This window comes from Monocercomonoides exilis, assembly GCF_001643675.1.
Source record: "Monocercomonoides exilis strain PA203 chromosome Unknown scaffold28-1221067, whole genome shotgun sequence".
Lineage (NCBI taxonomy): Eukaryota > Preaxostyla > Oxymonadida > Polymastigidae > Monocercomonoides > Monocercomonoides exilis.
Genome location: NW_027150573.1, coordinates 277,441 through 304,109, shown reverse-complemented (window position 1 = coordinate 304,109; position 26,669 = coordinate 277,441). Strand labels below are relative to the sequence as shown.

The following is a 26,669-nucleotide window of genomic DNA, read 5'->3' as shown; positions in this document are numbered from 1 at the left end:
ACAATGGAGTTGTTATTTTGATGGATGCTTTGCATAATGAAAACAAAGGCTCTTTAGTGCAAACAACAAGGGAATCGCACACAATATTCTTACCTCTTCCGACAAATACCTTGTTGCCCGAAAACACAAAATTATTGATGAAAAAGAAGAAGACTTACACTTTAAACACATAGTTGTTCTTGATAACGAGTGCTTCGCCTTTTCCGCGGGTTGCACTTTCACCTACGTCCTCACTCACATTGCACACGATGAAGGTGGTGTAGCTCACTGCAAACGAGTTGGTAGTGGCAGATGAAGCGAATGAGAAATGCCCACCATTTGCAGCTGTTTGCATGTTCAACAATACTGATGTGATGCTGCTCGCAGGAAAAGTGGCGATGGAGAGGGAGAGGGTGAGTGTGATGAGGAATCTTTGACTTTTTAAAAAATGGTAGAAGTGTGAATTTGATCACGTGATGATGAAAGAGAGGATAAAAAAAGAGAGAAGAATAAAGAAAAATGTTAATAAGAAAAAGAAGGAGATTCAAATACAGCGATTATGATCATGTTGATAGTGAAGAACAACGTGACAAAATGGAAGAGAATAAGGAGGATAAGCACATTAATGTGAATAATATTAAAATCCAAATAAACTACTATTCACGAGAATCAAAATTTGTAAACTTTGTTCTTTTTCACAATTCTATTCATTTCTCTGAAACTTCATATTTTTTCAAACGTATTTATTGAAAAAATATGAATTAATTATATGTCAAATTTTTTTTGAAAAGTTCCTTTTGTTTAATTTTCAAATAAAATAAAAATTTCATATTTCGATCAAATTTCTGTTTTCACTCACCAGATTTCATGAGAATGAATATAACATCATTGTCAATATTTTATTTTCATAACAGCAAAATTTGGTAAGTGGGAACAGAAATTTGATCGAAACATGAAATTTTTATTTTATTTGAAAATTAAACAAAAGGAACTTTTCTAAAATAATCACCCATATGAAAGAATATTTGCTTTCAACTTCGAATCGAATTCAAATACTTCAATCTCTTTCTTATTCATTTGAATTTTCACATTTATTTCTCCGACATTCATTTTTATTATAGTATGATACTATAAATAAATTTTGAGTTAAGCTTGCATCAATCAACAATAGAGTTAGTTTGTTTCCGCAAAAATAAAACAAAGCAATAATTTTCATTTTCAAAGTCAAAAAGATTGAATGTGAAAGAAACTTTTCTCTTAAATAAATTGCCGATATGATAACTTAACATTTACACAACAACTTTATTAAATAACAATTTTCCATCAGTGAAAAAAGAATTATCATTTAAGTTTCATTTCATTTTCAGATAAAAAACGTTTATGTGAAGCGATAAATTTGGATAATTATTGAAAAAATAATGCAATGATGACATTATTTGTTGATTCATAAAACAAGATTGAAGCTATTTCGCGATTAATCGTTTCATGCCTATTGCATAGTCAAACATCCTCTTTAATTTTCTTTTCTTTTGGCAATATTCATTCTCCACTTGATTCAATTCCCTGAACACAAAGAAAACGAATAAATAAATTATGTATATAAATCAAAAACAGAAACCGGTTCTTCACTGTTTTTGAGTTATGTGCAACTTTTTCGAATTTTTAAAAGTGTTGGCTTCCGTTTTCAACAGTTTCATTTCATTTTTTAAATGTTGAATTGCAAGAAATGATTTTTTTATTCAGTTCAATGACCCATAAAATATTACTGCAACAAATATTTCAAAAACCAGTATATGGGTGACTATTTTTGAAATCATAACTTTTTTCGGGATATTAATATTTTCAAATGTTATTGACCATCTGGAAGAGATTTTGAATTCAAATGCTGAATTCATCACAACTGTTTTAAAAAAACATATGTGAAAGCTAAAAAAAGACGAAGACCTTTTTAAAATGCCTGTTAACTTTTCAGTGTTCATTTGCTGATATTCTCGGATATTTTTCTAACTGAAAATTTAGATTGAAGAAATATGATTTCAAAAATAATCACCCATATCTTCATACAGAGCTGAATGTATCAATCAAATGAACACTTACAAGAAATTACTTTGAAAAATTCTTTTTGATCTAACCTTAATTTTAATTTTTGCCGGTATTTTTTGCGATGTCCGGTATTTTATACACAATATGTAGTGTAAAAACTGATCAAAAATGGCTTTTATAATATCTAATAAACACACAAACCAAATTCTAAAACACAACTAAAAACATTGGAAAAGAAATTAACAAAACAAAAAAAGTTAAGATCACAACACTCAAAACAAATTTAATTGATAATTCCGAAGCTGAAAACATGTGAGATTGAGGGAAATTCGATTAAAAAAAGAGAAATTCAATAAACCATACATAAATCGATTTGACTGAGTCACATTTTCGCGACTCAGTCAAATCAATCAAGTTCTAATGTGGCTCCTATAGTGTAATGGTTAGCACCTAGGACTTTGAATCCTGTAATCCTGGTTCGAATCCAGGTAGGAGCATCTAATTTTCTCATTTTTGCATTTTGATTAATAAACAATATTGCTGCGATTCGATGAATTCTTTAAAGATTTTTCTTATCAAAGCATTAACATGACTTTCTTCAACTGCAAATCAAATGCAACATTCATCTTAATTTTTCTCATAAACATTTAATGATATTTTTTTTATAATGATTTTTTTGACTTTTCTTGTGAATTCTGTTCTGTTGAAATGAGATTTTTTTATGTTTCAACGCTGCAATATTAATGAATTACCAGAGTTATCATTGTTGAACTTAATTTAAATTATTTGAATATTTTTCTTTTCATTTCTAATTTATATTTTTTGACTATCAACTTATTCTTTTGATTACAAAAAATTTGTGTAAAGTGGATAGGTCTTGTTTCTTTTCTTTTTTCGGGCATATTGGTTGCTCCAGTGCAACAGGATTTATAAAATTGTTATGTTTTTTTGAAACAATGTGATTTTCAAAAAATTAACAAAATAACAATAAAAATAAATCCTATACAAATGTTCATGAATTCAAAATGTTGAATGGATGCACTGTTTCTTCTTTTTGTGGATTACACAAATCATAAAATATGAATGAAAATAAAGCTTGAAAATAATTTCCAAAAATTAAATAGCAATGGGGAAGGATCAGTAATGTCAACAAGAGCTATTATTTCTGATATTTTTTTAGTTACTGCAGTTGATTCAGAAGGGAAACGTTTTAAATCTGGTAAGTTCTTTTTTATTTTTGAAACATTTTATTGATTTTCGCTGTGGCATTTGTTCTTTATTTGTTTTTTTGATTATTTTAAAAAATAATAAATATTTCAAATTTTTAACGAATTATGTTATGTTCAAAATAGTTTCCAGAATAGAGGCAAAAAGTGATTCTTTTGATTTTAGACTTCGTCTGGACTACAACTGTGATATATATAATCTTCCTCTTGGGCAAAGTTTTTCTCTTGCAATTTCTCCGATCACGGATGAAACTCTTATACCTTCATACGACTATGTTATGAGTGGAACAGTGTTTAAAGAAGAATTCGAAAAACCAGATAAATTGTTTGAATTATTAAATATTTGCTTTTTTGTTGTTTTTTCTCATAATTGACTATTTTCCGATGATGAAACAAGGGTTTTATATGCGTCATTTGGGGGCCTTTTGATGGAGCTTGTCGTATGTTTTCTATCTTTTGTTTTTGAATTTATTAATGAACTATTTGTAATTTTTCTTAAAATTTGAAGGGATTGGCGCCTCATTTGGAAAAAATTGTCCAAGACGATGAAATATATCTTCTCATAAAGAAGATATAACATATTTACTCATTTCAATGTTTTGTTTACAATTAAAGAAATTTCATCATTTCACAAAAAGTGAGCACTTTTGAGTTTTTGAGAGGAGAAAATTTTTGAATTCAAAACCATGATTTATATTTTTCAAGGTTATCGGACAAAGCAAAAAATTTCGATTTTATTTTTGTGGAAAAATAATTTCAAAGATATTTAACAGAAACAAAATCTGAAAAAAACAACTCACAAAAAGCGAAATGAACAAAATAAATGAAATGTAATGTAACGAAATGAGTTAATTAAAAAGTTTTTGATCCTTTGCTCTTTGTCATGAATTCTAAATCATATGGCGTTGATTTTTGATGACTTTTCTTCCACATTTTAACAAGAATCCATATGACAAAACAAACAATGCAAAAAATTGCAACATTTCCAACTGTAATAAGCGGTTGTGTGAGATACTCTTCTTTATGCCTGTACCCAAACACGCGAATTTTGTGTGGAACATAAAGCGAAATTGACACTTCCACATTTTGTATTGTTGGTGTATTATATACAGAAATCAGTTTTTGCGCTCCTTTTTGTCCGTTCACGATCATCGTTCGAATCCTATCAGCGCATAAAAATTCGCATATTAAAGTATCTGAACGTTCTTTGCACTTGTTATGATAACTTCCTAAAGCGAATATATCCCACTCTTCTGGCAATTTATTCATTTCTGAAATAATTGAATTAATGGAGTGACGCTTGATGTGGCTGTGAGATTGAATCAAAAGTACAGGCTTATCTTGACCAGTTCTCTTCGCTCTTTCCACAATTTCAAAATTTACTTGCAATTCGCTTTGCCAAATTCCACATTCATCATACGGACGTGTGGTGTTTCCCATCAATGATTTTGCTGATTCGTAGGTAAAAGTCGTGTTTTTGTGAAGATTTGACATCATACTAAAATCAGGATGCTCATTTTGTGACAATTCATATAAAAGGTTTCCGTTAACTCCTTCAAATAATTCATAAGGAATTTGACTTGATTCAAGCGCCTTCATAATTCCAGTTGTTTGTTTTTCCCCTTTCCATGGTGCAACAATAAAAACATCTTGAAGTCCAAGCTCTTCAAGTCTTTTTGTTATTTTTGGTGATTTCATTCCATTGGAATAATTCCAAGAAATACTCTTGGTTTCACACGTTACACTTAAAATTAAAATAACATTAAGCATGTTGCGCATCATAAAGATTCTCATTATAATTTAATAATCGTATTGTTTCTTTTGATCAGTAATAAATTAAATTTTTTGAAAAGAAAAATGTTTCAAATTTATATCTGAACGAAAACAAATGACTTCAGTCCCAGATTGCACAATTAAATTTCTTTTCCTGATTCCCTCAAGTAATAACAATAAATAGTTTTTGTTTAAGTTTCCGAAATAACAGAAAATAAGTTTCATTGCAAACTTTTTTTGTTAATAAATCAGCAAATAATAATTAATAAGCAATATTCAATCGATTTTAGCAAATAATATTGTAAATAAAAAGCGAATAACAAAGGATACCAATTTGAATGATCATACAACATCATAAAATGAGCAAATTTTGAAAAAATAAAATTTTTTGTTATATGGGCAAGAATAACAAGTGGGGCACGACTTAACAAATTGGATCAAAAAACCAACATAACCTTTGAGCCAAAGAAGCGATGCATCTTCATGAATATACAAATTACATGCGAAAAAAAGAAAAGAAAACACAAAAATCATTTTTCATTATTTTGTGAACTCTCATTTTTAGAGTCAGAAGCTAAGTTTACAATCTCCTGAACTTCTGCCGGTAATTTGGAGATGACGTCTTTCTCCAGCTCCTCAAAGAACAGCAGCTTTTCCTTCTGCGTCTTCCATTCTGCAAGCGTTGTCTCAGGACAACTGAATGAGGCTGAGAAAGAGGTGTTCTTGTAATAGGAAAGATACGGCTTCAAACAAGAGAGATTTGGAACAGCCTGCGCAGAAGCGAAATAAGACAGCGTCTGACGGTCAGAAGAGAAAGGGAGAAGGGCAAAAGGGAAAAACGGGCAATCTTCATCAACACAGCTCGGCTGAAAGAGTCGATGCTGGCAATCTGTGTCTCTTTTCGCAGAAGTGCTTTCAAGTTTCGAGTTTTTTGACTTATCAAAATTGTCAAGTTCTGTTGATCGCAGCTGTTTAGAACCCTTCGGCGATTCCAATTCCGTCTTTGCGTCTTCATCCAGCAAGCGGCTCATGACCTCTTCTCGAAATTGCTCGTCCAAAGCGCATTTCGCACGCTCGTACTGAACTCTCTGCTTGACTGGGAAGTACACATCCATTGCCTCGTTCTGCCGGCGCGACTCGGCTGAGCCGTGTGAAGAGGACGTCGACGAAAAAACTGAAGACGCTGGCGAGGCGCGCAGAGGAGAAGGAGAGCACGTGCTGTTTCTGAGCGGGGTCTCTGCTCGTTTCACAGGATGTGCCACTTTTCTTTGCTTGGCTTTCAGTTTGGACTCTTTTATCTTCTGTTCCACTGCATATCGGATGCGCGACTGCTCCATCATCGCCTGCACTTCGCACTCTCTCAGCTTTGCCCGCCGCTGCAGGTAAAGCACGCCAGTGTCGCTGCGAATGAACTGCGAATACAACTTCACCAGAGACTTGGCAGAATCGTGTGGGACTTCAATCTGTGAATGGAACTCTTCCACAAATTGGAGAAACTGCTCTTCTGGAAAGGAAGGAAACGGATCACACGAAGCAAATGGCTTCTCGATGTATGTATCGTCTTGATCACCTTCAAATACATCATCATCATCATCATCATTGTAATCCTCTTCATCATCGTTATCTTCACTGCTGATTTCATCAGCAGAAATAGCTCGCTTTTCACCTGCCAGCTGTCTGGTTCTATTTTTCTCTTTTGCGAAGTCACTTTCCCTTTGGCTGTTCTTCATCTTTTGTGTCATTGGCTGTGGTGTGAATGAACGGCCGACTCTGTCAAATTTCCCACCGCTTCGTACAGCAAACTTATTGTCTTCGTGTTCTGCTTGATTTTGAGTGAATCCCTTCGAAAACGAAGAATCCAAGTTTCTTTCGTCTTCGCTTAATCTTCTCTTTCTCTCTCTTTTCTCCTTCTTTCTTCGAATCGCTTCTGCATATCTTTGTGTGTCGCACTTTCGTGTTGGCAAAAAACTGCAAAAAAACGCCTCAAACGGAAGCAAGAACGCCTCTGTCAGTCTTCTGAATGTGTTTCTGATGTCCGACGAGAACTCCTGTATCACCGCCTTCACCGCCAGCTCAGCTGAGTGCGGGTCTTCTTCAGCCGAGCGGGTGTGGAGCTGTTTGCTGAGCGCTTTCATTCTGCTGCGGATGCGCTCGGCCAGCTGGTCGTCTTCGGGAAGCAGCCGCGCCTGTGTTGAGACGATCCCTTGCTTCCAGGGAAACCCGGACTGGTGAAGTGAAAAGGGTGAAGGTGAAGGAGAAGAAGAAGATGAGGAGGAGGAGGAGGAGGAGGAGGAGGAAGAGGAGGAGGAAGAGGAGGAGGAAGAGGAGGAAGAAAATGCAGATGACACAGGCGATGCAAACAAAGGAGCAGAAGATGACAGAATGGAAGAAACAACAGGAAGAGAAGTCGGAATGGCTGGTGTGGCAGTCAGAGAGAACGCAGATGAAGGTGAATCTTCTGCAAGAGAAGAAGAGGCCGACAGGACAGCAGCAGAAAAGGACGAGAGCTGCTTCCAGGGCGTAGACTCGATGATCAGGTGGAGCGGAGGAAGTGTAGATGAAGTGAGGTTGTGATACGACAAAAGCGATGAGGAAGAAAGAGGGAACAGCCAGCTTGTGAGAGGGGATGACATGAAATAAAGCGAAGGGGCAGGAGAGGAGCGATGCTGAGGTGTGTGGGGGTCAGAAGCTGGTTGGGCAGAGGAAAGAGAGAGAGAAGGATTGGGTGTGCGAGTAGCAAAGGAAGAAGGAAGGATGAAAAGAGACGGCGACTCGGAGCGAATCGGAGCCAGTTCGTCTTTGTTGACTTGGATCAGAGAAAATTCGTCAACAGGAGAGGAAGGCGACGATGCCCGTGCAGACGACGAGGCAGAAGAAAACGTGAATGAAGAAGAAGTTTGCTCATTCTGCAGCACACCAATGTGCAGCGCATCGTCTTTTTCCCTGTCTTCTTCGCTTGAAGTGTCGTTTTGTTGCTTTTCTGAAGAGAAAAGCTGCTTCTTCAGAAAAGACGAGAGTGTGGCAATTGGAAACAGATTGTCTTCTTTTGTTGGTTCTTCTGCATTAAACGATGATTCTTCTGGTTCTTGTTGAGCAGAAGGCTCCGATTCTCTCTCATTTTTGGTGCTTGTTGCAATCAAATAAGGTGGCTCTCTGATTTGAATGTGCTCCTGCGATGGAATGTTGTTCCTCCAATCTCCCACAAACACAAATGAATAGTTGTCTTCCTTTGAAGTTGAGTCTGCTGAAGAAGAAGAAGAAGAAGAGAATGATACTGCAGATGGACTATGGTTCATCGGCTTTTTGTTCAATAAAGATAGCACAAGAGGAGATGTTACTCCAAGAAGATTGGGAAAGACAGTAGCTTCATTAGCTCTGTGATGAGGCCTATGTTTGTGATACCTTTCATCTTTTTCTCTATCTTTTTTGTGTTTTTCTTTTTCATCACAACTTCTCATTTCTTGTTTCTTTCCACAATCTTCCAAATGTTCTACTGTTCTCTCACATTCACAGCCACATTCATGTCTGTCTTCATTCAATGCCTCTGCATCACATCCATCTGAATATGAACGCTCGTTTTCACTGCAACAATCAATGCTATCGTCACTGTCACTATCACCATCTTCTATTGATGTCAGTGCCCAGAACGGAGCCCATTCACTTGCATATGTCAGAGGCGCAATGAGAGACAAAAGACCCACAACACAACGCGAGGCCAAAGACGGCGACGAGGCAAAGACACAGAGCGGCTTCCCGCAAATCAGCAGCTGCCACAGAAAGCGCAGGTGCGAGACGAATGGAAAGAGTGTGGAGAACACATCCAGCGAGGCAGAAGGCGCGTTGTTCACGAGCAGATCACTGAATGACGGATACAAAAAAGAAGGGTTTATATGTGTAAGCATATCTCGCTGGTGGACTGCAAACACGGAAGGCATCGGCTGAGAAGGGAAAAAACTCGGGAAGCTGATTGCTGCTGATGCTGTTGACTCAGTGCTTCGTGCAGTCTTTGAAAGTGAAATCGGTATAGATTCTGGAATAGTTGAGTATTGTTGATCATTTTGAGTCATATTGCTTTGTTTACTTTGCTTTACTCTTACAAACGAAAAACTTTGTGAAAGTCTCTCACCAATCTGCGCTAAACTAAAGCGCGAAAGGCTAAGTCTCGAGCTCAACGGAACTGGAGAAGACGATCTCGAAGTGGTTGAAGAAAGATCAATAGACAGTGGCCTCGACCGAGAATTTTTCATGAAGCTCTCGAAATAATTAGGCTTGAATCGGTCTGAATGAAGAGGAAAAGTTTGACCATAATAAACAGATGGAATAGATTCTCGAGTGGGAATAACTACTTCAATACTTTCGTTAATAAATTTTAATCTGTATGAGCGCCCACAATAAGGTATTGGCCATTTTGCAATTTCTTGAAATATTTGTTCTCCAATGTTTTTCCTCTCATCATGAAAGAGCGGACCAGCAATATGCATGATATCATTCCAGCACGCCAATAAGGGAAGATGGGATATAAGCACAAGTGCCTTTTGGTAAAATCCTCTACGTATGCTGCAATCAGGTTCTTGTCGAAAATGGGAGATGCAATACAAGATATTTGAATTGTAATTCTTATATTTAGTCACTTTTTTAATTGTAAAAAAATGAATAGAATCTCTCAATCTGACCGTTGATGTATCAGGTATTGAATATGTTGCGCTTTATTTTTTAAAAAAGAAATAACATTAAAACGTAAACTTTCTTCATCAACAAAAACCATACACTTTTCCTCTTTGTTCTTTGGACAAACTTTTTCCAAAGCTCCATTCTATCTTTTGTCCAATATCCAAATCGAAATAAACCGAGCAAATGCTATGAATCCAATTATATGCGCCTAAAAGCCCTGAAGATGTTTTTTTGTTTTCGCATATATTCATGATTTTGTATTGGTTAAGATCTAAAAAAAAGATTTCTTGTATTTGTAAACTTGTCATTGGAGAACATACTAATCTTTCTTTATATGTTTACCAATTTTTGGTTTATAAAAATTAGTATTGATTGAAAATTAGGCATTGGAGAAATAATAAAAAAAAAACTGCTGTGAAATAATACAAAAAATTATTAATATTATTTAATAACATTTTGCAAAGGTTTGCGCATCGTATTAATAATTAAAAAAAAAAAGTAATTGCATGACATATAGTTTATGATGCTAAAAAATTTCAAGTGTGAAAAATTATTTGTATTTCAAAAAGGAATAAGAAAAGAAAATAATTTAAAGAAGGTTAAAAAAATAGCAGAGAGCCATACCTTTAAATAGTAACACAGCAAGATATCCACCATAAAACAGAAATAGAAGATGTTTGACGTGTGAGGAAATTTCAAAACCAAAACCCTCTCCTACAATAGCGTTCCATCCATCTCCAAACTTACGACTCATTGTATCTTTAATAAGCTTTGCAGCGTTTTCATAATGATTCGGGCATTTTTCAAGCGCTGTAACAACAACTTCAAGAGTTTCAACACGCATTTCTTCATTCATGTCGCAATACTGACAATATGATTGTGACAAGAGAGGAATAATGCATCATCAGTATGTAATAATAAATGACGTTATAAAAATTACGTTTTACATTGTTATAGCAATCAAATTAACAAAAAGCAAGAAAAATAGAAAAATTATTCAGAGAATTAACAAGAAATAACAAGCTTTTATAAGTGGATAATTCATTAATTTTCTGTACTCATCAGTGGTGTCTCCGCTGTCATCTCCCTCCGGCTTGTCTGTAGGCCTTTCGTCGTCTTCCATATATTTCGCTTTATGGGTCTTTTCAAACTACTGTTCAGTTCAATCAAGTTTAATAATATGTTCTTCGCTTTTTATATATATATCAAAGAAAAATCCTGAATAATAAATTAAAAATTTCATATAATTTGTTGAAAAATCTATTTTTTCGTTGAACGAAAAATTAAAAAAGTGAAAAATTATGGAATATGCAAAGAAATGAAATGAGGTATGGACACTTTTCAAATTTAAGATGACCCTTCTTCTCTATCCATTTCGGCTCTGCTTTGCAAATATTCCACAAGTCCTCCGCTTTCCACCATCTCTGTCAATTCTGCGTCTATTTCATCTGCTGTCAAATATTTAATTATTCCAAAGCCTGTTTCTGTTGAAAGTGCTCCAGATGAAGAAGCAGATGAAGAAGACATGGATGATGATGAAGCAGAAGCCGATGAAGATCCTTTCATTTCCGTTGGTCGTTCAGCAATTGCAATTTCCAGATCAGTTCCCTGTAATTCTCTATTTATGGACCCTTGCATAGCAGACAGCGCAAGCTGAAACATTTAAGTTTTAGGTTAATTTACAATTAAAAAAAAAATGAAGTGATAGTTGCAAAAATCAAATTTTTAATAATAATAAGAAAGAAAGAAAGATAAATAAATAAACCCTGATTAATTCTTTCTTTGTTAGTTTTGAGCTACGATCAGGAAGCTTCAGTTTCTTTTCCAAGAAATTTGTTGTTTCCAGCTCTTTCACACCAGATGAAGTGGCCTGTAGAAGAATTTAATTTAACAAAAATGCAAGTGTTAATGTTTTTATAAAAGCATTAAACAAAAAAATCAAAATATCTGCAACAAACATAATATCCTGCAAAATGCCCAGAAGGCTCTACTTTGTAAATGAGTGGACCAGCTTCATCATCAATTCCAAAGAAGGTAATGCTGAAAATAACATGAAAAGAAATCCATAACTTAAATTATTCCAGTCTTTAAAAGAAAAACATACCTGCATCCAAAAGCTCTTCCATATGCATGTTGAGTGAAGAATTGAGTTTCTCCAGCCATAAGTTTTGCCAAATAATCCACAGGTATTTCAATTCCATTTTTAAACTGAAATTTTGCAGCCTTTTGCCGTGCTTTGAAAAGCAACATTCGCGAATCAGCTGGAATACAACAAATTTAAAAAAATAAAATCTACATAAATAATTTCGTTAACCTTGCATCCCAGTGAAGAGAGCACCAATGTGTGGAGTAACATTATAGATGTGACGAACTGTATCTGGATCGACCAACTTTTCCTGTATCACAAATTTATCAACATGTTATTGTGAATTAAAAAAGACGAAATTATGCCAATCATACTGGTACTTTTTTCTCCGAAACTGCAATTATGCAATCTTTGCCCCTGATCGCAAGTGTCGTCAGATTTTCTGATTTAATAGCCTTGTGCGCATATTCTTGATTATTTACCACAGGATATATAAGAATGTTGAAGATAATATTTTAATATATGCAGTTAAATATTTCTTTTGTTGAGCTTTAAATGAATAATCAAACCGACTTGAAACAACTTTCCTTCGGGAGAGAAGATTGTTATATAGTGATCATATATTCCTAAAAAGTGCATCCGACAAAAATATCATTCAGTCACATTGTGAAAACAAAGTTAAAAACCTGACATTGTTCTAGTTGATTTTTTATGGTTGACGCATGATCTTCATTGAAAATGACTATCGTTAATAATTGCAATTTATTATTATCATAAATTACTAATATCCATGTATAATATATTTATAAAAGCTTTGAGTATATCTGCAATATTTTATTTGCTAAAACTTAATTTGATTATTAAACATTTTTTGTAGATATTATGAATTATTAAATTTTTCCATTAAAAGAAAATAAATAATTAAAATCATTCTTCAATCATCTGATTCTTCAGCTTGTGCCTTTTGTATTAAGGCTCTGACTTGTTCTGTTGTGTAGCTCGTGAACTTTCCAGTTTTAGCCGAAACAATTGCCATTTCCACATTTGATTCGTCAATTTTGTCTTCCATCACTTGTTTCAATGTTTGGATGCACAACAATTCTCCCTTTTCAAGTGGCATAGACTGAGAATATTAGAATGAACAATGAAGATGAAAACAATTCATAATATTTTATATTAAAAAAATTCATTTCCATCATTAGTACGTTCGAAAAAAAAGAAAAACAAACCTTATAATATTCATCAGACAGTTTTGTTTGAGCACCTTCAGCAGCAGAGCCAATTGCTTTGCATTCGACTGACATGAAAGTTCCTGATGGATCAGTGTGGAATCTGAAACAATATGACAGAAAAACGCATTATCAGAAAGAAATAAGAAAAGAGGCAAACAATCGCGGAATGTATCTGTAAGTATCTGTTCCAGGGATTAGTTCTCTATCACATCCGGCAAGAAGCAAAGCAACGCCATATGGTCGAGACTTAAAAAAAGAGTGAAATGGATGAGCGTTTATTGAATAGCGAAAGAGACTGCAGTTGTAATTCAAACCATCACTTTATTTTTTCCTTCTCCAAATTTTAATGAAATATCGCATATGCTTTGAGCACATGTTTCAATGGACATTGGTTCATCGTACATAAATCTATGATGCTGAAAATGTGAAAGTTGAAAAAATAACAAATGAAATCAATGAAAGTGTCTATTTTTATTTCAAACATTTGTATCTTCTCTTGCTTGATCGATCAACTTCTTACCATCTGAAATCAGCCCAGCAATTGCAGCTCCGATGTGGTCATCAACTTTCTATTCGGAGAAAAAATCCAGAATCCAATTACGATTGACATGTTTAAAACAATACAAAATTATAAATTTTGTAAAAGCACATTAAAATACCATGATTTTATCCAATGATGATGGAATAAGCAGCCTTGAGGAAATACGCTTTTCAGCTGCGAGAATAGTCCCTTCTTCTAGTTGAATCCCAACTGCAGTCGTCCCCAACTGTTTTCAATAAAATAATCTTAATAGTGCGCACATAAAAATAAGTGATAATTACCTTTACAGCCTCCATAGCATATTCAACTTGAAAAATTCTTCCTTCAGGTGAAAAAGTGTTAACTCCTCTATCATAATCGCTCCTTTCCGTCAAAAATTGTAACAAAAAATAAATTAAAATGAATATTAGTGCAATTTAATGCAGGTCAAACTTATTTGTAAACATTAAGCCAATTCAATATGAAAATATTCAAAGGGTGGTTAAAGATCATCATTTTTCATTTTGTGAGTTGAAATACTATCATTGGAATCAATGAAGATTTCAAATATCATATATAAAAATTTATGTTTTAAATGATTTTAACTTTCCATAATAACATGTCAATTGTTTAAATAAAGAACACAATTACAAAAAATCTCTCCGATTGTATTTAACATACAATTAAACTTTTTTCGTGAACAAAAACAAATCATTATTAAAATTAAAGTCTATATTCGTAATTTGCAATGAAAAAAAAAATTGAAAATATATCATACAGTTTATTGGATAAAAGAACTCATCCAAGCCCATTAAGCTTAGACCATTCCAGTATACACATCCTGCTCAATGCCACATTCGTTTTTACCACGAAGGATCTTGAAATGTCCTTTCTCTCCCCAAGTGTTGCCCCATGAGTTTTGGCAAAGCCAATATGGTGTGTTCTTCTCAACACCCCAGCCAATAATCAAAATAGCATGACCTCCTGCCTTGATGGGGACTTTGTGCTTGTAAACGCCACTTCTATAAAACTGGAAGTCCATGTACACTGTGAAACCAGCAGATACTGGTCCGTGTGCAATGATTTCTTCCTGAATTTCGTTTGAGGTCAAATGCTTGTAAGAGTTCACTTTTGTTCTAATAATTTCAGAGCCATTTTGGCATTTTGTTGGGCACTGAGGAACACGTCCAGAACCAGAAACATATGGTAAGCATTGGTCAGTTGTTATACCATTGTCGCGGGTCCAAGTCCATGCAGGATCAAATTCTCCTCCGTTGCATGCTTGGTCTGTTTTGTCGCACGAAACCAAATCTTGTGGAGACATGTCTCCCTGCCCTTTTCCCGCAACCTCCAAACGGTCTCCAACGCACTCAGCGATGGCAAATGCCCAGCATGAACCGCATTGTTGTTGGTTTCTCACCGGCAATATTTTTCCGGGCCATTGATCGCGAGAATCAAATGATTCGGGAACATCATTTCGATAGATGTATTCCTCAGCTGGAATTTGGGACATGGTGTGGCCAAGGCGAGCAATGAATCTTGCATGGTTAATAATTGAAGGATGGTACTCGACAGCAACCCATGTTGATGTTGGATCGTTGTTGACTTGCTCAACGATAGATTCCGCAAACACTGACGCAATAAAGAAGAAAAACATTTTTTAGTTTTCTAAACTATTTGGACGTTAAAGGGATTATTTTTTTTAAAGATCAATCAGAAAAAAAAAACGATGGGTAAAAAAATTTTTTTCATGCGAATTATTTATTTTCAAGAGATAAACAATCAAATTAAAAGCTATTTGAAACGGTACATCATTTTTAAAAAAGAAATAAAAACGATGAAAAGTTTATTGACACATTTTTAATTCATTTCTTCTTTTTTCCTTTCTTCTTCTTCTTCTTCTTTCCTGATGGCTTCTCAATCACTGGTTTTGGTGGTGGTGGTGGGAGTGTAGGTAATGTTCTTGGTATTGTTAAAAGTTCTGAATGTGCAATGCTCAAATTCCTTCTTACAATGGTTGTTCTTGGATGTTCCATTCCTAGTTCTTTTTGAAAAACTTCAAGTGCCTTCGCAAATAATTCGACGCAAGGTTTAAGTTGTTCTTGAATGAGAAGAATTGCACCTATATTATTATAGAGTGTACATGTGTCGAGATGATCTGTTCCTAATATCTTTTGAAAAATTGTTTTTATAAATTATAAATTTTAAGTGGAGATGATAATTTCTCATATTTCATACCTCTTCTCGAATCTGCTTTGCACGTCGAAATTCCGTCAGCGCTTCGTCATACTTCATTCAAATAAATGAAAGAAAAAAAATAAGTTTTTAACAATGATTAAATCATACTCGCTGAGCATGATAGTACAATCTTCCCATGTGAGAATGAGGAATGGCAATGTCCACATGATCTTCAGGAAGCCACGCAGAAATGCATTGAGCGGCCTGATATCATTAAAAACGCAAATTTGATTTGATGGTAATTGCTTAAAATTCACACTTTAAAAATTGCCAGTGCTTCGTCATCTTTTCCAATGCTTTCTTCAATTTCACCACAGGCACAATGAAAATACAACGAAACTTCAATTGGGGGTTCTCCATTCTTACTGTGTTCGGGGATGTAAATCATGATTACAGCATTACGCAATCAACATAAAGTCAAATAAATAACTAAAAAATCCTCCAAACCATAAAGAAGTCCATTTATCCAGGGCATCTTCAAGACAAGCAAGAGCACGATCATAAACTAAGTCATGATAAAATCTTAATAGAAAAATTCATCGAAATTGAGTAAGTTCTTGAAGAAACAATTGCATACGTCTGAGATGCAACAAGAATACGAGTAATTTCATCAGTTGGCGCTGGAGGTGCCACAAGCACCTAATAATAATAATAATCAAATTCCTCGATATTTTTACATTAGTCTAGCACGACATACCTCGTGTATCAAGGCAGGAACAGCAGATAGCTTGCGGCCTAATAACATCTTCCCCATACCTTTTTATTTGACTGTCTTTGATCAGTAATTTTTTCGTCAATTAAATGGAACAAGAACGAGATCAAACTGAAACAATCAACGAAGAAGATGATGAGGAAATGGAAATTAGCGGCCAAGGTGCAACTGCAGATGAAACGAAAGTCAGATGGGGAAAGAAATTATGTGGATTAAATTGGAGAATTGATGTTCCTGTCAAGGTCGGAGAAGAGGAAGATGACGACGAAGTTTCTGCACCACACGCCGTTTTAGAAGCTGTTTTCAGCACTGTTGATGATAATGGCACAGAAGTTTGCAATGTTTTGTTACGTTTTAATGTTTTATATATGTTCTATAGAATTTTGAAACTGAATACATCAGAGTCTCGAAATCAAAACTTGAAAAGATTGTAGATTCATTTTCAAAAGCAGCGGATTTTGCAAAAAAGCACAATTAGAGGAAATTGGAAATTATATTTGCTTTGCAATCACTAATATTGAACTTCTTCACGTCAAATGCTCTTTCTGTTGCATTTTAATTGTTCTTATTTAGCGTTTTGTTATTTTGTATTTTTAATTCTTTTAATTGAATTTTCATTTCATTTTTTGTGATTTATTCTCTTTTGACAAATAATACAAAAATAAGAGGGTATCATGTTTTCAATATTTTTTTTTCCTATTTTTCTTTCGCATAGAACATCTAATTTTAAAATGTTCGTTTCATATTCCATGCTTTTGAATTGATAAAAGTTTGCCTTTTAAAATTTGGACTGAAAATCCATCTGTAACAATTTGATTTGAAAATTCTTGTGCAGTATTTATCTGAAATGGTTGATGCAGAACAATGTTTCGTTTGTATTTACTGCAGATAGAATTTATTTTCTTTGCTACACTTTCCAGTGAATTTATTCGCGAAAGCAAGATGAAGAATGCATCTTCCCCTCCAGCTGCAGTTGAGGAATCGAATTTTTTTGATGCATAATAATCATATAGAATATTCATAAAGTTAAATTATAATAATAATAATCTCAAAAAATAAATACAATTCTGAATATTCAAAAGTCACACCTCCTGGAACTCCAACGGCAACTACACCATCTTCGTCTAATTTTAGGACATCTGCAACCTCATCAATTAACAACGGACAAATAGGAACCCCACTTTTTGTACTGATGGTAAGAAGTTGTTTTCTATATTTTTCAAATAAACTTGAAAGAACGATTAAGAAATTCTCTTGTGCAGAATGAGAATGGAAAGAAAATGAAGAAGACATTTGACTGCTTATATCATCACATTTAGATGTATTACTTTCGTCATCTTCACTTTTGCTTTCCTCAACTTTGAAATCCCTTAAGTGTTCAATCAATTCTTTGTTGATTTCACTTAATTTTTTAAATAGCTGATCATATTCCTCTAAATGTTCTGTCTTCCATTTTTTAAGATGTGAAGATAGAGAAACTGTTGACGATCCACTTCCAACTTCACAAAGGCTAACAAAAAGAGGCACAGATGCATTAAAGGGAAGTTTTGAAGGCGGCAAATTCCAAATTTTCATCATATCTTCAACCCTAGCTCTCAAAAAATCTCCTGAAAATTCTTCTCTTCCCATTAACTCTGGTTTGCATTGTAAAGCATTTGGCTGTTGAAACAAATGAGAACCATAACAACAACACATAACATCAAAACCACTTCCAAATTTTCCTTGAAGCAAAGAATGTATCAAATGTGAAGCGCAAAACAATTGCGTTTTAAAAACAGAAGGGCAGCATAAATCCGTTTTGAGCTCGCTTATAGAATCCTTTTTCATCTTTTTCCCCAGGAAATAGTGCAGAAGAGCACCGCACACAGAAGTTACCAAGCAAGCGCTGCTTCCAAGTCCTGTCTTTCCGATATTGGAACTGCAAGAAATTTCATTCGATGTATTTATCTCACATTTCGCATTAATTCCATAATCTTGTGGTAACACATGCTTTCGAATTGAACAACTCCAAGATTCTTCGTTCGATAAAATCAAGCAAGGACTGGCATAAAATGAGTCATCGGCCCATACGGTTAAATGTATTGAAAATGGAATAAAATTGCATAAAGTTCCGCTTCCTTCAAACAAGTATCTTAACAATGCGAACGAAGTATTTCTAAAATAATCCATTAGAGGGTTAATCTCAATATTCAATCTTTCGAAATGAAGATTTTTGGTTGTTTCACATCTCCAGATGTTGTAATGTTCACTTTCCTTTATGAGCATAGGGGATGATAAAGTTAGCTTCCCAATATGGATTTCTTCTTCTGTTTTTTGTAATTCAGCAATTATTTCATCATCTTTCAGTTCGCAGTAAAAATGAGCATTTTGAGTTGCAACAACAATCCCTGCATATGTAATTGTTTTTCCTCATAGACTACTTCAAGAAAAAAATCAACAACCTTGCGAATCTCCATTCAAAATTAAATATCCTCCGCTCATCAATATCTTTCCAGGAACTTTCACAATAATCCTATTGAAAAGTAGAATGGATCAAATATTAATTCTTGAAAAAAAAATAGCTGGGCATCGTACGAATTTGGTTCTATCATAAGATAAACAAAACTTAAAATTTCTTAAGATTTTTTTAAAATAATTATATGGCACATGATCAAGAGGAAATTTAAATATCATGGCTGAGCTTTATGTGATTGGTGAAATAGTTGGAGCTTCGGGATTTTCGTCTAAAAATCTTTGCTGTAAATTTACTTTCACTTATGGAGAGCATTGGAAATTGCACAAAGGAGAGCAAACAGGTCAAACGCAAACTGATTATGCTTCTGTATGTACAACTTTATTGTTGAAGACTTTGGCTTATTTGATGTATGTTATTTTTAATGATAGAGTGACATGTGCGTTTGGTCTCATCCTGTTGATTTGTTCTTTACAACGACCAATGTTATTGGATGGCCTCGCTTAGCTGTTCAAGTGTTTAAAATTGATCAATATGGTTGTTATGATTTAGGTATTTTGTTTTTACATTCCTTTGTTAATTATTTATTTTTTTTTCGTACTTTCAGAGGGATATGGATTCGTCCAAGTTCCACTTGCTCCAGGAACTCACAACTTGAAGATATTAACTTGGAAGCCAACTGGAACAAAAACAGAAGAATTTGCAAGTTTGCTTATGATTGTTAAGTTCAACAAATTTCTAATATTTTAATTGTAGAGGAATTTCTTGGACTTACACCAAGATTGAAAAATGAAAGTTTAATTGCATCTGGAGATGATAGGAAAATGTTACGTACTGAATCTAGTGGAGTGGTACATGTTACATTGGGGATTATACAACGAGAATTCGATAAGCAAGGAATTGTTACAAAAACAGAAAAATCAGATGGAGCTATTGGAGGAGATTGAGTTAAGAGTTTGCAAAGGGTGAAAAAACAAATAATTAATTTGATTTCAAAGATATAGTGCAAAATAATTTATCTTTAGATATTTTTGTTACAGGTCAAACTATTTGTTTCACAAATTTTCAAAATCTTGTTATTTGAAGACAATTTGTTGGATTCTATTAAAGAAAACAACTGTTAGTATTGTATCATATATTAACATCAATCATCTGTGATGTTTGTTTAAGTTCTTGAATATTGAATTGAAAAAACTTTTGTTTTTCCTTTTTTTCATATATAATATAACATGATGAAGTAAGTGAAATGAGATTCATTTAATACTTATAAATTGGGGAACAAAATCATTTTTTTTTCATTTAACTTTTTTGAATATTAAATGCTAATGCTTCTTCAAATTAATAAGCATATATTAATATACAAAATCTTTTTATTAATACTAACTTTAAAAAAAGATAATGCAATTGATATTTTCATAATAAACTTTCTTCACTCGCTAAGGAAATAATTAAAAAAAATAGAATCATTTGAGTTAAATATCAATTGTTTTAATATAGTTCTTTAAAAAGATTGTCAAATGGAAATAAAAGCTGTGTGCTTTGATTAAATTTCTGTTCACACAGATGAAAATTCACAGAAATGGAAATTAATACTTAATGATGTGCTTGCAACAATTCAAAAATTCTTTTGTAATAGAAAACAAAATACAAATTGAAATTTACAGTTTTTTTTACACATTTGTTTTTATACGAAATAAATATTTCAAATAATTTTTGACAAATGTGGGAAAATATGAACATTCAAGCTTTTTTTGTACAAGGTTTTGAAAAATTGCTTCACTCATAACTTTGTTTTTCTTTCTCAGATTTCAAAATAAATTTGATTTTCATATCAGAAAACAGGCATCGTTGAAATCATAACATAAAGAATTATGACATTTCACGAATGCCAAAAAATGAACCAATTTTTATTGTATTTTTTGTTCTCTGAAAGTCAATGAAAAGTGCATAATTTTTCAATGAAAATGCATGAAGTGAAATATTTTGCCCCAAATGGACGTCACAGATTGTGCAAATAATTCCGCATAAGGTCGATTTCACAATAACCGCAAGAGGAAAAATTCTGACAATTTTCCTCAAAATATATATCATCAATACAAACTCATTTGATACACGAGACTTTCAAAATAGCCTCATTTGTGCTCAGAAAAACTATTTTTAAAAAATCGGAGAAATTGGATTTTGAGTTTCTGCGAGATTTTGAAAAATAATTTTCTCTGAGCATAAATGAAGCATTTTTGAAAGTTTTGTATATCAAATGAGTTTGTATTAATGAGATGTATTTTGAGGAGAATTGACAGAATTATTCCTCTTGATGTAATTGTGAAATTTATCTTGTCCTGTATTTTTTTACACAATCTGTATTTCATGAAATCACAGCTTTATTCGGATGATGAATGTTCATTGATTTTTCTTCACTCGCCAAAGAATATTCATCCAAATGTGAAATGCATCATTATTATTACAAATGTCCAAATTTGATATGAAAGAAAAGCAGATGTGCATTGAAAGAGTGTATGGTTAGTGTTAGGGGTTCAATTTCAACAACTGTGAACAACAGTATTATCTTAATAATCGTTGAAAGTTGCATTTCGACAATTAACCCATTTATACCCTTTTCTTATGCAAATTTAAGTTGCTTACGAAAAAGAAACAATCTGCTCCATAGAGTAAAGAAATGACAATTTTTATAATATATTAGTGTATTGGATGTGCGTTTGAAACAATTAGTTTTTATTTGAATTTATTGAAAGTTTAACTGAAAAAATATCTGAAATTTTTTATCACAGTTGTTGAGATAATACTTCTGTCCACTAAGCATGTGTTACACTAAAGAAAAATTGTGCTTGTGGTTGTCAGTGACAAAACAGAAATGTCAGTAGATAATTTCACTTTTTATTAAAGTGTTTTATTTTTCATTTTCTTTTCAATATTAATTTATATTGTTTCTTGACAAAATGGGTAATTATTTTTGGGATCATACTTTTTTTCGGGGTAAGTTTAAGATTATGAAAAAACAGTTTTCAAACATCAAAAATGCTTTCAGGCATCAAGAATAATATCAATCATCAACTTTCAAGTCAACAATTATAAAAACAAATAGTTTTTATATGATTATAATTTGATGACCATTATAAAAAACGTAACTTGTTTGATATTTGTCTTTTTTGATGAAAAACAACTTTTACGGATCGTACATATTACATGAATGTTTATGATCTATTATGATGATGTTGCGCTATCCAATAGAATGCAATCATTTCAATTTGGAAAATTTTTGTCAAATGTTACTGTTTTGTATTATCGTGAACAAAAATGAAAAACAAAATCACTTTATTGTTTGTTTCAAATATGCAGCAACACTATCCATTATTGTATCAAACTTTGCAATAATTTGAGTGTCAGTTGTTTAAAATCTTATAATCCTCTCATTTAACCGAATGTTATTGTTATAAAAGTTTCATTGAATTCCATATATTTCTCGTTTTCATTTTTTCTTTTCTTTAAAACTGGCATTTTATTCTTCACAGTAATTATTGATTCGCAGTTTAAAAATGTTAATCATGTTTTTTTAAAAAATATAATCTGTCTGTGTTTCTAAGTCCAAAAGAAAAATTGTAACAATGTTGAATTTGACTCTCAATTTATCTAATAAATTAATTGCAAACAGTTCTTTTCAAAGCGAGACATTTTGAGATAATTTTACTCCATTAACAGTAAAAATAAAGTTCTCCTTATGATCACATTTCTTTTTCTTTTCTTTTATCTCTCACTCTCTCTTTTTTTTCTTCTCCTTCTTTTCTTCAGTGCCTTCCTTGGCCTTCTCTTCTTTTCTGTCTTTCGCTTCTTTCTCATGTTTCTCTTCTGGCTTTCCTTGCTAATCTTTTTCTTTTCCATCATCTGGGCTATTTCCTAAAATTCCTTATCTTTTTGCTCTTCTCTCTTCCTCTTCTCTTTCTTTAATTTTTCTGTTTTCGCTTTCTCTCTCTCTTTTCAAGCCGCTCCACATGGTTTCCTTGATACACCTCCAGAAGCATCAATAACGATGATATTGAGTGCAGATCCTGCCAAACCGGTTGTTCAAGCCTCCTTTCTTCTTCCTCGCTTTCTCTCCCTGCCTCTCTTTCATCCCTTCTTCAATGGTTTCCATGAATCATCACAGAAGGAAGTGGTGCATGTGGTGTGCTCATCTGCACCTGGAAAATGAATAGTTTTGGTGGCAGAAGGCCAAGAAGTGTTTGTTGAAAATTTTATTGTTTTCTATTTTTGGAGAAAAGAAGGAAGTGAAATTGTATCTTCGTTGGAAGGGCAGAGGAAGCGAATTTGCGTGTTGAGAGCGGCTTGAATAGCTGAGATGTCACGCAGGAGATGAGATAGTGAAATTGCATATTCTGAAATGAGTCAAAAAAGTTCATGGATGAGAAAGAAGAAGAAGAAGAAGAAAAGTGAAAACAACAAATATTTAAGTTGTTTCATGAAAGCACAAAATTACTAATAAGAAAAACAAATATATTCTGATCCTTTAGTACATATATATAAAATAAAAAAAGTTTCGAAAATTATACTTGACAACTCCAAAAAAATGCTAATATAACCAATCACGCATATTTCACATTTCTGTTCGTCTGTCTTTGCCACATCTCCTTTGAAATCCAGTCATAATGAGAAATACGTAAAAACTGTAAAGTCAATCAAATTAACAGAAAACTTTTGAAGATGTTTGTTTTTGATGACCTCAAATTTGAAGCATCAGCAGAAGAAAAAGGAGAAGAAGAAGATATTGGATATGCCTGAGAAGTTTTACTGTTCGGGGAGCTCACAAACTGTGGCAGCTTATCGTTCTGAACAAACCCTTTGCTCTACTCGTTCTCCTTCTTCAAAATTCTCTTTTTCTCTTCTATGCGTCTCCTTAACTCCGATTTCTAATTCAACTTCGCAGTCATCTTATCGCCTGTCTTTTCTCCTTCATTCAGCTTCCTCAGCTCCGGATGAAGTTTTTCCTTTTTCTTTTCTGTCTGCTCTTTCCTGAACCTCTTCAACTTCCTTGTCACTTTTTATAACTCTCCAGTCCACTTTGCCCTCTCCTGTTCCACAAATTTTATAGAATAGTATCAGGTACTGCTTCATAACGGACACAAGCTCGTCCACGTGGGAGATTATCTCTTGAAAGTTGACAAGTTGAATTTTGTTGACCAAACTGGTTTTTTCACCTTTAAGGAAAGATGTTGCCTTGGCTGCTCATTAATGATATTGAAAATTGAAAAAGTGGATGGAAGCGAGGTTGGATGAGAAACGGTGTTCACTTATATGTCTTGTGGGCTGCTTTTACCGTTTGCGACTTCTGAGACACATCTGCAAAAGGATGAACTGTGACAATAATTTTTGAAGTATTTGACTTTTCTGCGTTCTTTGCTTTCTCCTTATTCTCTCTCTGCATAATCTCTCGTTTGTGCTCCTCAATCATCATTCTCCTCTTTTCTTCGTTGTTCCATACCAGCTTTTTCATTTGCTCCTCAAAACGCTATTCCTCTTAGAATATCATCGTTAGCGATAGCATTGACAACAAGTGAGTCAAATGTAACGTAAGTTTCATTTTGGAAAGTGCAAAAATATTGTGCCTTAACATAGGTTTATACATATAATGCTTCAGGTTCGTATCAATCTCCTTCTTCTCATGCATCTGCTGCTTTTCGGTCTTCAGCTTCTCCTCTCCATCATCCTCCTACAGCCACAGTTAGTCAACAAGATTCTTTTTTTCCACTTCTTGTTATGTTTGCTTCCACGAAGCCACTTCGATTGTCTTGTCGTCTTCTCTCCTTCTGCCTTTTTTTCCGTTCGCTTTGCACCGACCGCAGTGCCCTCATCTCATTCACTGCCTCGTGGTGTTGTAGCTCGATTTCTGAGGACTTCTTCTTTTTTTTTTCTCTTTCTTTATCATCCATTATTTCTCCTGAGCAATTTCTCAAATCGTATTGCACTCATCTCACGTTGTCGATCTCTGTGAATGTCTTTCCTAACAATCTGACAGAGAAAATTTGAAAATCTTGACGAAAAAGGATTGACGCCTGCACCGTTATCGTATCGCTGATGCTGTAACATTAGATTGTTTTCTTCTTTGGAATGAAGAGGAGGAGGAAAATATAGGAGGAGGAGAAGAGGAGGAGGAGAAGAGGAGGAGGAGAAGAGGAGGAGGAGAAGAGGAGGAGGAGAAGAGGAGGAGGAGAAGAGGAAGAGGAAGAGGAAGAAAGAGAAGGAGAAGGAGAAGAAAAGGAGGAAGATGAAGAAGACAACGAAGAAGAAGAAGAAGAAGAAGACGTTAAATTTCATTATTGAAGTTGTCATAAGTGAACTTTCCAAAGAAGTTGAACACTATCACTCACAAAACGGGAATAAAGTGACTTTCCTTGAAATTAATAATATACAAATAACATTTATTCTTATCATCAAAAAAAGCAATTCAGATCACATATATGCAAAGAAAGAAAAAGAAAGAAAAATCTTTTTATGAATATTTGTGTAAATGCTCTCAAACAAAAAAACGAAAGAAGGATGAATAAAGCTTAATCAGCTTCATGATAAATCGAAGCTATATGATGTCAATAACAAACTTCGTTATTAGATTTTCGTTGATTTTTCTGTGATTTGAACATAATATTCAAAAGCCTTGTTTTCAATTGGATGCTCATCTTTGGACTTTCCTTCGCTCTCTGAATTCTGTTCTTTTTTTGGATTCTTTTTTCTCCGTTCCTTTCTTCGTTCATTTTCACTTCTTTCCTTATAAACAAAAAATTCATCTTAGCATTCAAAATCTTCTTTGCATTTAAAAGTGAATTCCAAAAAATATTTTGGTCTATATTGAAGTGTAATTCATCATTTAGGCAATATTTATGAATCTTTGTCAGAGTTTTTTCGCGCTTCAAAAACGCTTCACAGGCATTTCGATTTTCTAAAAAGAAAGCGTTACAGCAAATTGTTGAAAAGCAACAGTTGCATTTATAAATCATTCACAATTGATTTTTTAAACAGAATATTTCATTGTTGCAATGAAAACAAACTTTATGAATTAGCTTTTGATCAATGTCAATAGATAAATCATTCTATGATTTGCTTCTCAGTTTCAGTTTATACAAATATTATCGTTAATTCAAAGCTAAATCAACGAGAGTTCTGGTTTTTTTTCTACGCACTTTAAATTACAAATCCAATCTGCTCTGAAAATGTGTGGAAAACTTGTGAATTATGATTCAATATTAACATAATACATTTCTTGATCTTTTCACTGAACAAAAGTTAATTGAAAAATAAATAATTTTAATAGAAAGCAATGTGATACATAAAAATAAAACATCAAATGCCGACATTTGAAAAACAGAAAATAATAAAACAAATGAAAAAAAGAATTTCAATATTGAAACGAATTTATTAAATGATTGTCTACCCTGGGAGGCTGATTCTGGACCCAAAGCCTTCAAGGGACTGTGCTGGACCGGTCACAGCACAGTCCCAGGACGGAATCAGCCTAGCCTCATTTATTTCGCTCAAGAGCGAAAATTGAGGTACCAGAAAGCATTTGTTGGAAGCAAATACTAAATGGCTTGAGCAGCAGACGAATCAAAAAACGTCATTCGTTTCAATATAAAATTCAACAAAAACAAAATTACTCATCAAAAAGACCAGAACTTTAAAAACAAATTGTATCCAATTTTTCCCTATCATTTAATAATTTTCTTGTAGCAT

The 26,669-nt window shown here is 33.6% G+C and overlaps 11 protein-coding genes across 11 annotated transcripts; 3 read left to right on the top strand and 8 right to left on the bottom strand.

Moving 5' to 3' along the window:
- The first annotated feature begins 3,151 nt into the window (after nt 1-3,151).
- MONOS_3628 (putative Rpb8-PA) lies at nt 3,152-3,932 on the top strand. Its single transcript, XM_067873639.1, has 4 exons — nt 3,152-3,241; nt 3,375-3,573; nt 3,646-3,688; nt 3,757-3,932. Exons 1-4 carry the CDS (start codon nt 3,166-3,168, stop codon nt 3,823-3,825), a joined length of 387 nt encoding a protein of 128 aa, XP_067725611.1. The 5' UTR covers nt 3,152-3,165; the 3' UTR covers nt 3,826-3,932.
- A 34-nt stretch (nt 3,933-3,966) lies between these two features.
- MONOS_3627 (uncharacterized protein) lies at nt 3,967-5,078 on the bottom strand. Its single transcript, XM_067873638.1, has one exon. The coding sequence runs from the start codon at nt 5,040-5,042 to the stop codon at nt 4,101-4,103; it is 942 nt and encodes a 313-aa protein (XP_067725610.1). The 5' UTR covers nt 5,043-5,078; the 3' UTR covers nt 3,967-4,100.
- A 202-nt stretch (nt 5,079-5,280) lies between these two features.
- Nucleotides 5,281-9,951, bottom strand: MONOS_3626 (uncharacterized protein). Its single transcript, XM_067873637.1, has 2 exons — nt 9,789-9,951; nt 5,281-9,725 (listed from the first exon to the last, which is right to left on the bottom strand). The coding sequence occupies exons 1-2, from the start codon at nt 9,941-9,943 to the stop codon at nt 5,552-5,554; spliced, it is 4,329 nt and encodes a 1,442-aa protein (XP_067725609.1). The 5' UTR covers nt 9,944-9,951; the 3' UTR covers nt 5,281-5,551.
- Nucleotides 9,952-9,983: 32 nt separating this feature from the next.
- Nucleotides 9,984-10,829, bottom strand: MONOS_3625 (dynein light chain). The gene is made up of 3 exons (XM_067873636.1): nt 10,717-10,829; nt 10,317-10,557; nt 9,984-10,218 (listed from the first exon to the last, which is right to left on the bottom strand). Exons 1-3 carry the CDS (start codon nt 10,813-10,815, stop codon nt 10,211-10,213), a joined length of 348 nt encoding a protein of 115 aa, XP_067725608.1. The 5' UTR covers nt 10,816-10,829; the 3' UTR covers nt 9,984-10,210.
- A 110-nt stretch (nt 10,830-10,939) lies between these two features.
- Nucleotides 10,940-12,471, bottom strand: MONOS_3624 (putative Proteasome subunit alpha type-6-A; the record flags this gene model as incomplete). The annotated part of the gene is made up of 8 exons (XM_067873635.1): nt 10,940-11,345; nt 11,458-11,562; nt 11,651-11,732; nt 11,797-11,953; nt 12,007-12,088; nt 12,153-12,247; nt 12,348-12,404; nt 12,465-12,471. The coding sequence occupies 8 exons, from the start codon at nt 12,469-12,471 to the stop codon at nt 11,040-11,042; spliced, it is 891 nt and encodes a 296-aa protein (XP_067725607.1). The 3' UTR covers nt 10,940-11,039.
- A 241-nt stretch (nt 12,472-12,712) lies between these two features.
- MONOS_3623 (putative Proteasome subunit alpha type-5-A) lies at nt 12,713-13,997 on the bottom strand (the record flags this gene model as incomplete). The annotated part of the gene is made up of 8 exons (XM_067873634.1): nt 12,713-12,901; nt 13,008-13,110; nt 13,168-13,256; nt 13,325-13,426; nt 13,493-13,579; nt 13,670-13,777; nt 13,833-13,914; nt 13,984-13,997. 8 exons carry the CDS (start codon nt 13,995-13,997, stop codon nt 12,713-12,715), a joined length of 774 nt encoding a protein of 257 aa, XP_067725606.1.
- Nucleotides 13,998-14,177: 180 nt separating this feature from the next.
- On the bottom strand, nt 14,178-15,217 carry MONOS_3622 (putative cathepsin B2 cysteine protease). Its single transcript, XM_067873633.1, has one exon. The coding sequence runs from the start codon at nt 15,185-15,187 to the stop codon at nt 14,348-14,350; it is 840 nt and encodes a 279-aa protein (XP_067725605.1). The 5' UTR covers nt 15,188-15,217; the 3' UTR covers nt 14,178-14,347.
- Nucleotides 15,218-15,268: 51 nt separating this feature from the next.
- MONOS_3621 (putative TPR Domain containing protein) lies at nt 15,269-16,522 on the bottom strand (the record flags this gene model as incomplete). The annotated part of the gene is made up of 7 exons (XM_067873632.1): nt 15,269-15,701; nt 15,769-15,819; nt 15,877-15,972; nt 16,028-16,133; nt 16,216-16,290; nt 16,346-16,407; nt 16,466-16,522. The coding sequence occupies 7 exons, from the start codon at nt 16,520-16,522 to the stop codon at nt 15,396-15,398; spliced, it is 753 nt and encodes a 250-aa protein (XP_067725604.1). The 3' UTR covers nt 15,269-15,395.
- Nucleotides 16,522-17,164, top strand: MONOS_3620 (uncharacterized protein). The gene is made up of 2 exons (XM_067873631.1): nt 16,522-16,812; nt 16,860-17,164. The coding sequence occupies exons 1-2, from the start codon at nt 16,570-16,572 to the stop codon at nt 16,956-16,958; spliced, it is 342 nt and encodes a 113-aa protein (XP_067725603.1). The 5' UTR covers nt 16,522-16,569; the 3' UTR covers nt 16,959-17,164.
- A 56-nt stretch (nt 17,165-17,220) lies between these two features.
- MONOS_168591 (putative phosphomevalonate kinase) lies at nt 17,221-19,071 on the bottom strand (the record flags this gene model as incomplete). Its single annotated transcript, XM_067869727.1, has 4 exons — nt 17,221-17,447; nt 17,569-18,867; nt 18,922-18,992; nt 19,055-19,071. 4 exons carry the CDS (start codon nt 19,069-19,071, stop codon nt 17,221-17,223), a joined length of 1,614 nt encoding a protein of 537 aa, XP_067725602.1.
- Nucleotides 19,072-19,120: 49 nt separating this feature from the next.
- MONOS_17720 (putative B9 domain-containing protein 2) lies at nt 19,121-20,175 on the top strand. Its single transcript, XM_067870668.1, has 4 exons — nt 19,121-19,301; nt 19,364-19,484; nt 19,540-19,638; nt 19,689-20,175. The coding sequence occupies exons 1-4, from the start codon at nt 19,152-19,154 to the stop codon at nt 19,877-19,879; spliced, it is 561 nt and encodes a 186-aa protein (XP_067725601.1). The 5' UTR covers nt 19,121-19,151; the 3' UTR covers nt 19,880-20,175.
- Nucleotides 20,176-26,669: the final 6,494 nt, after the last annotated feature.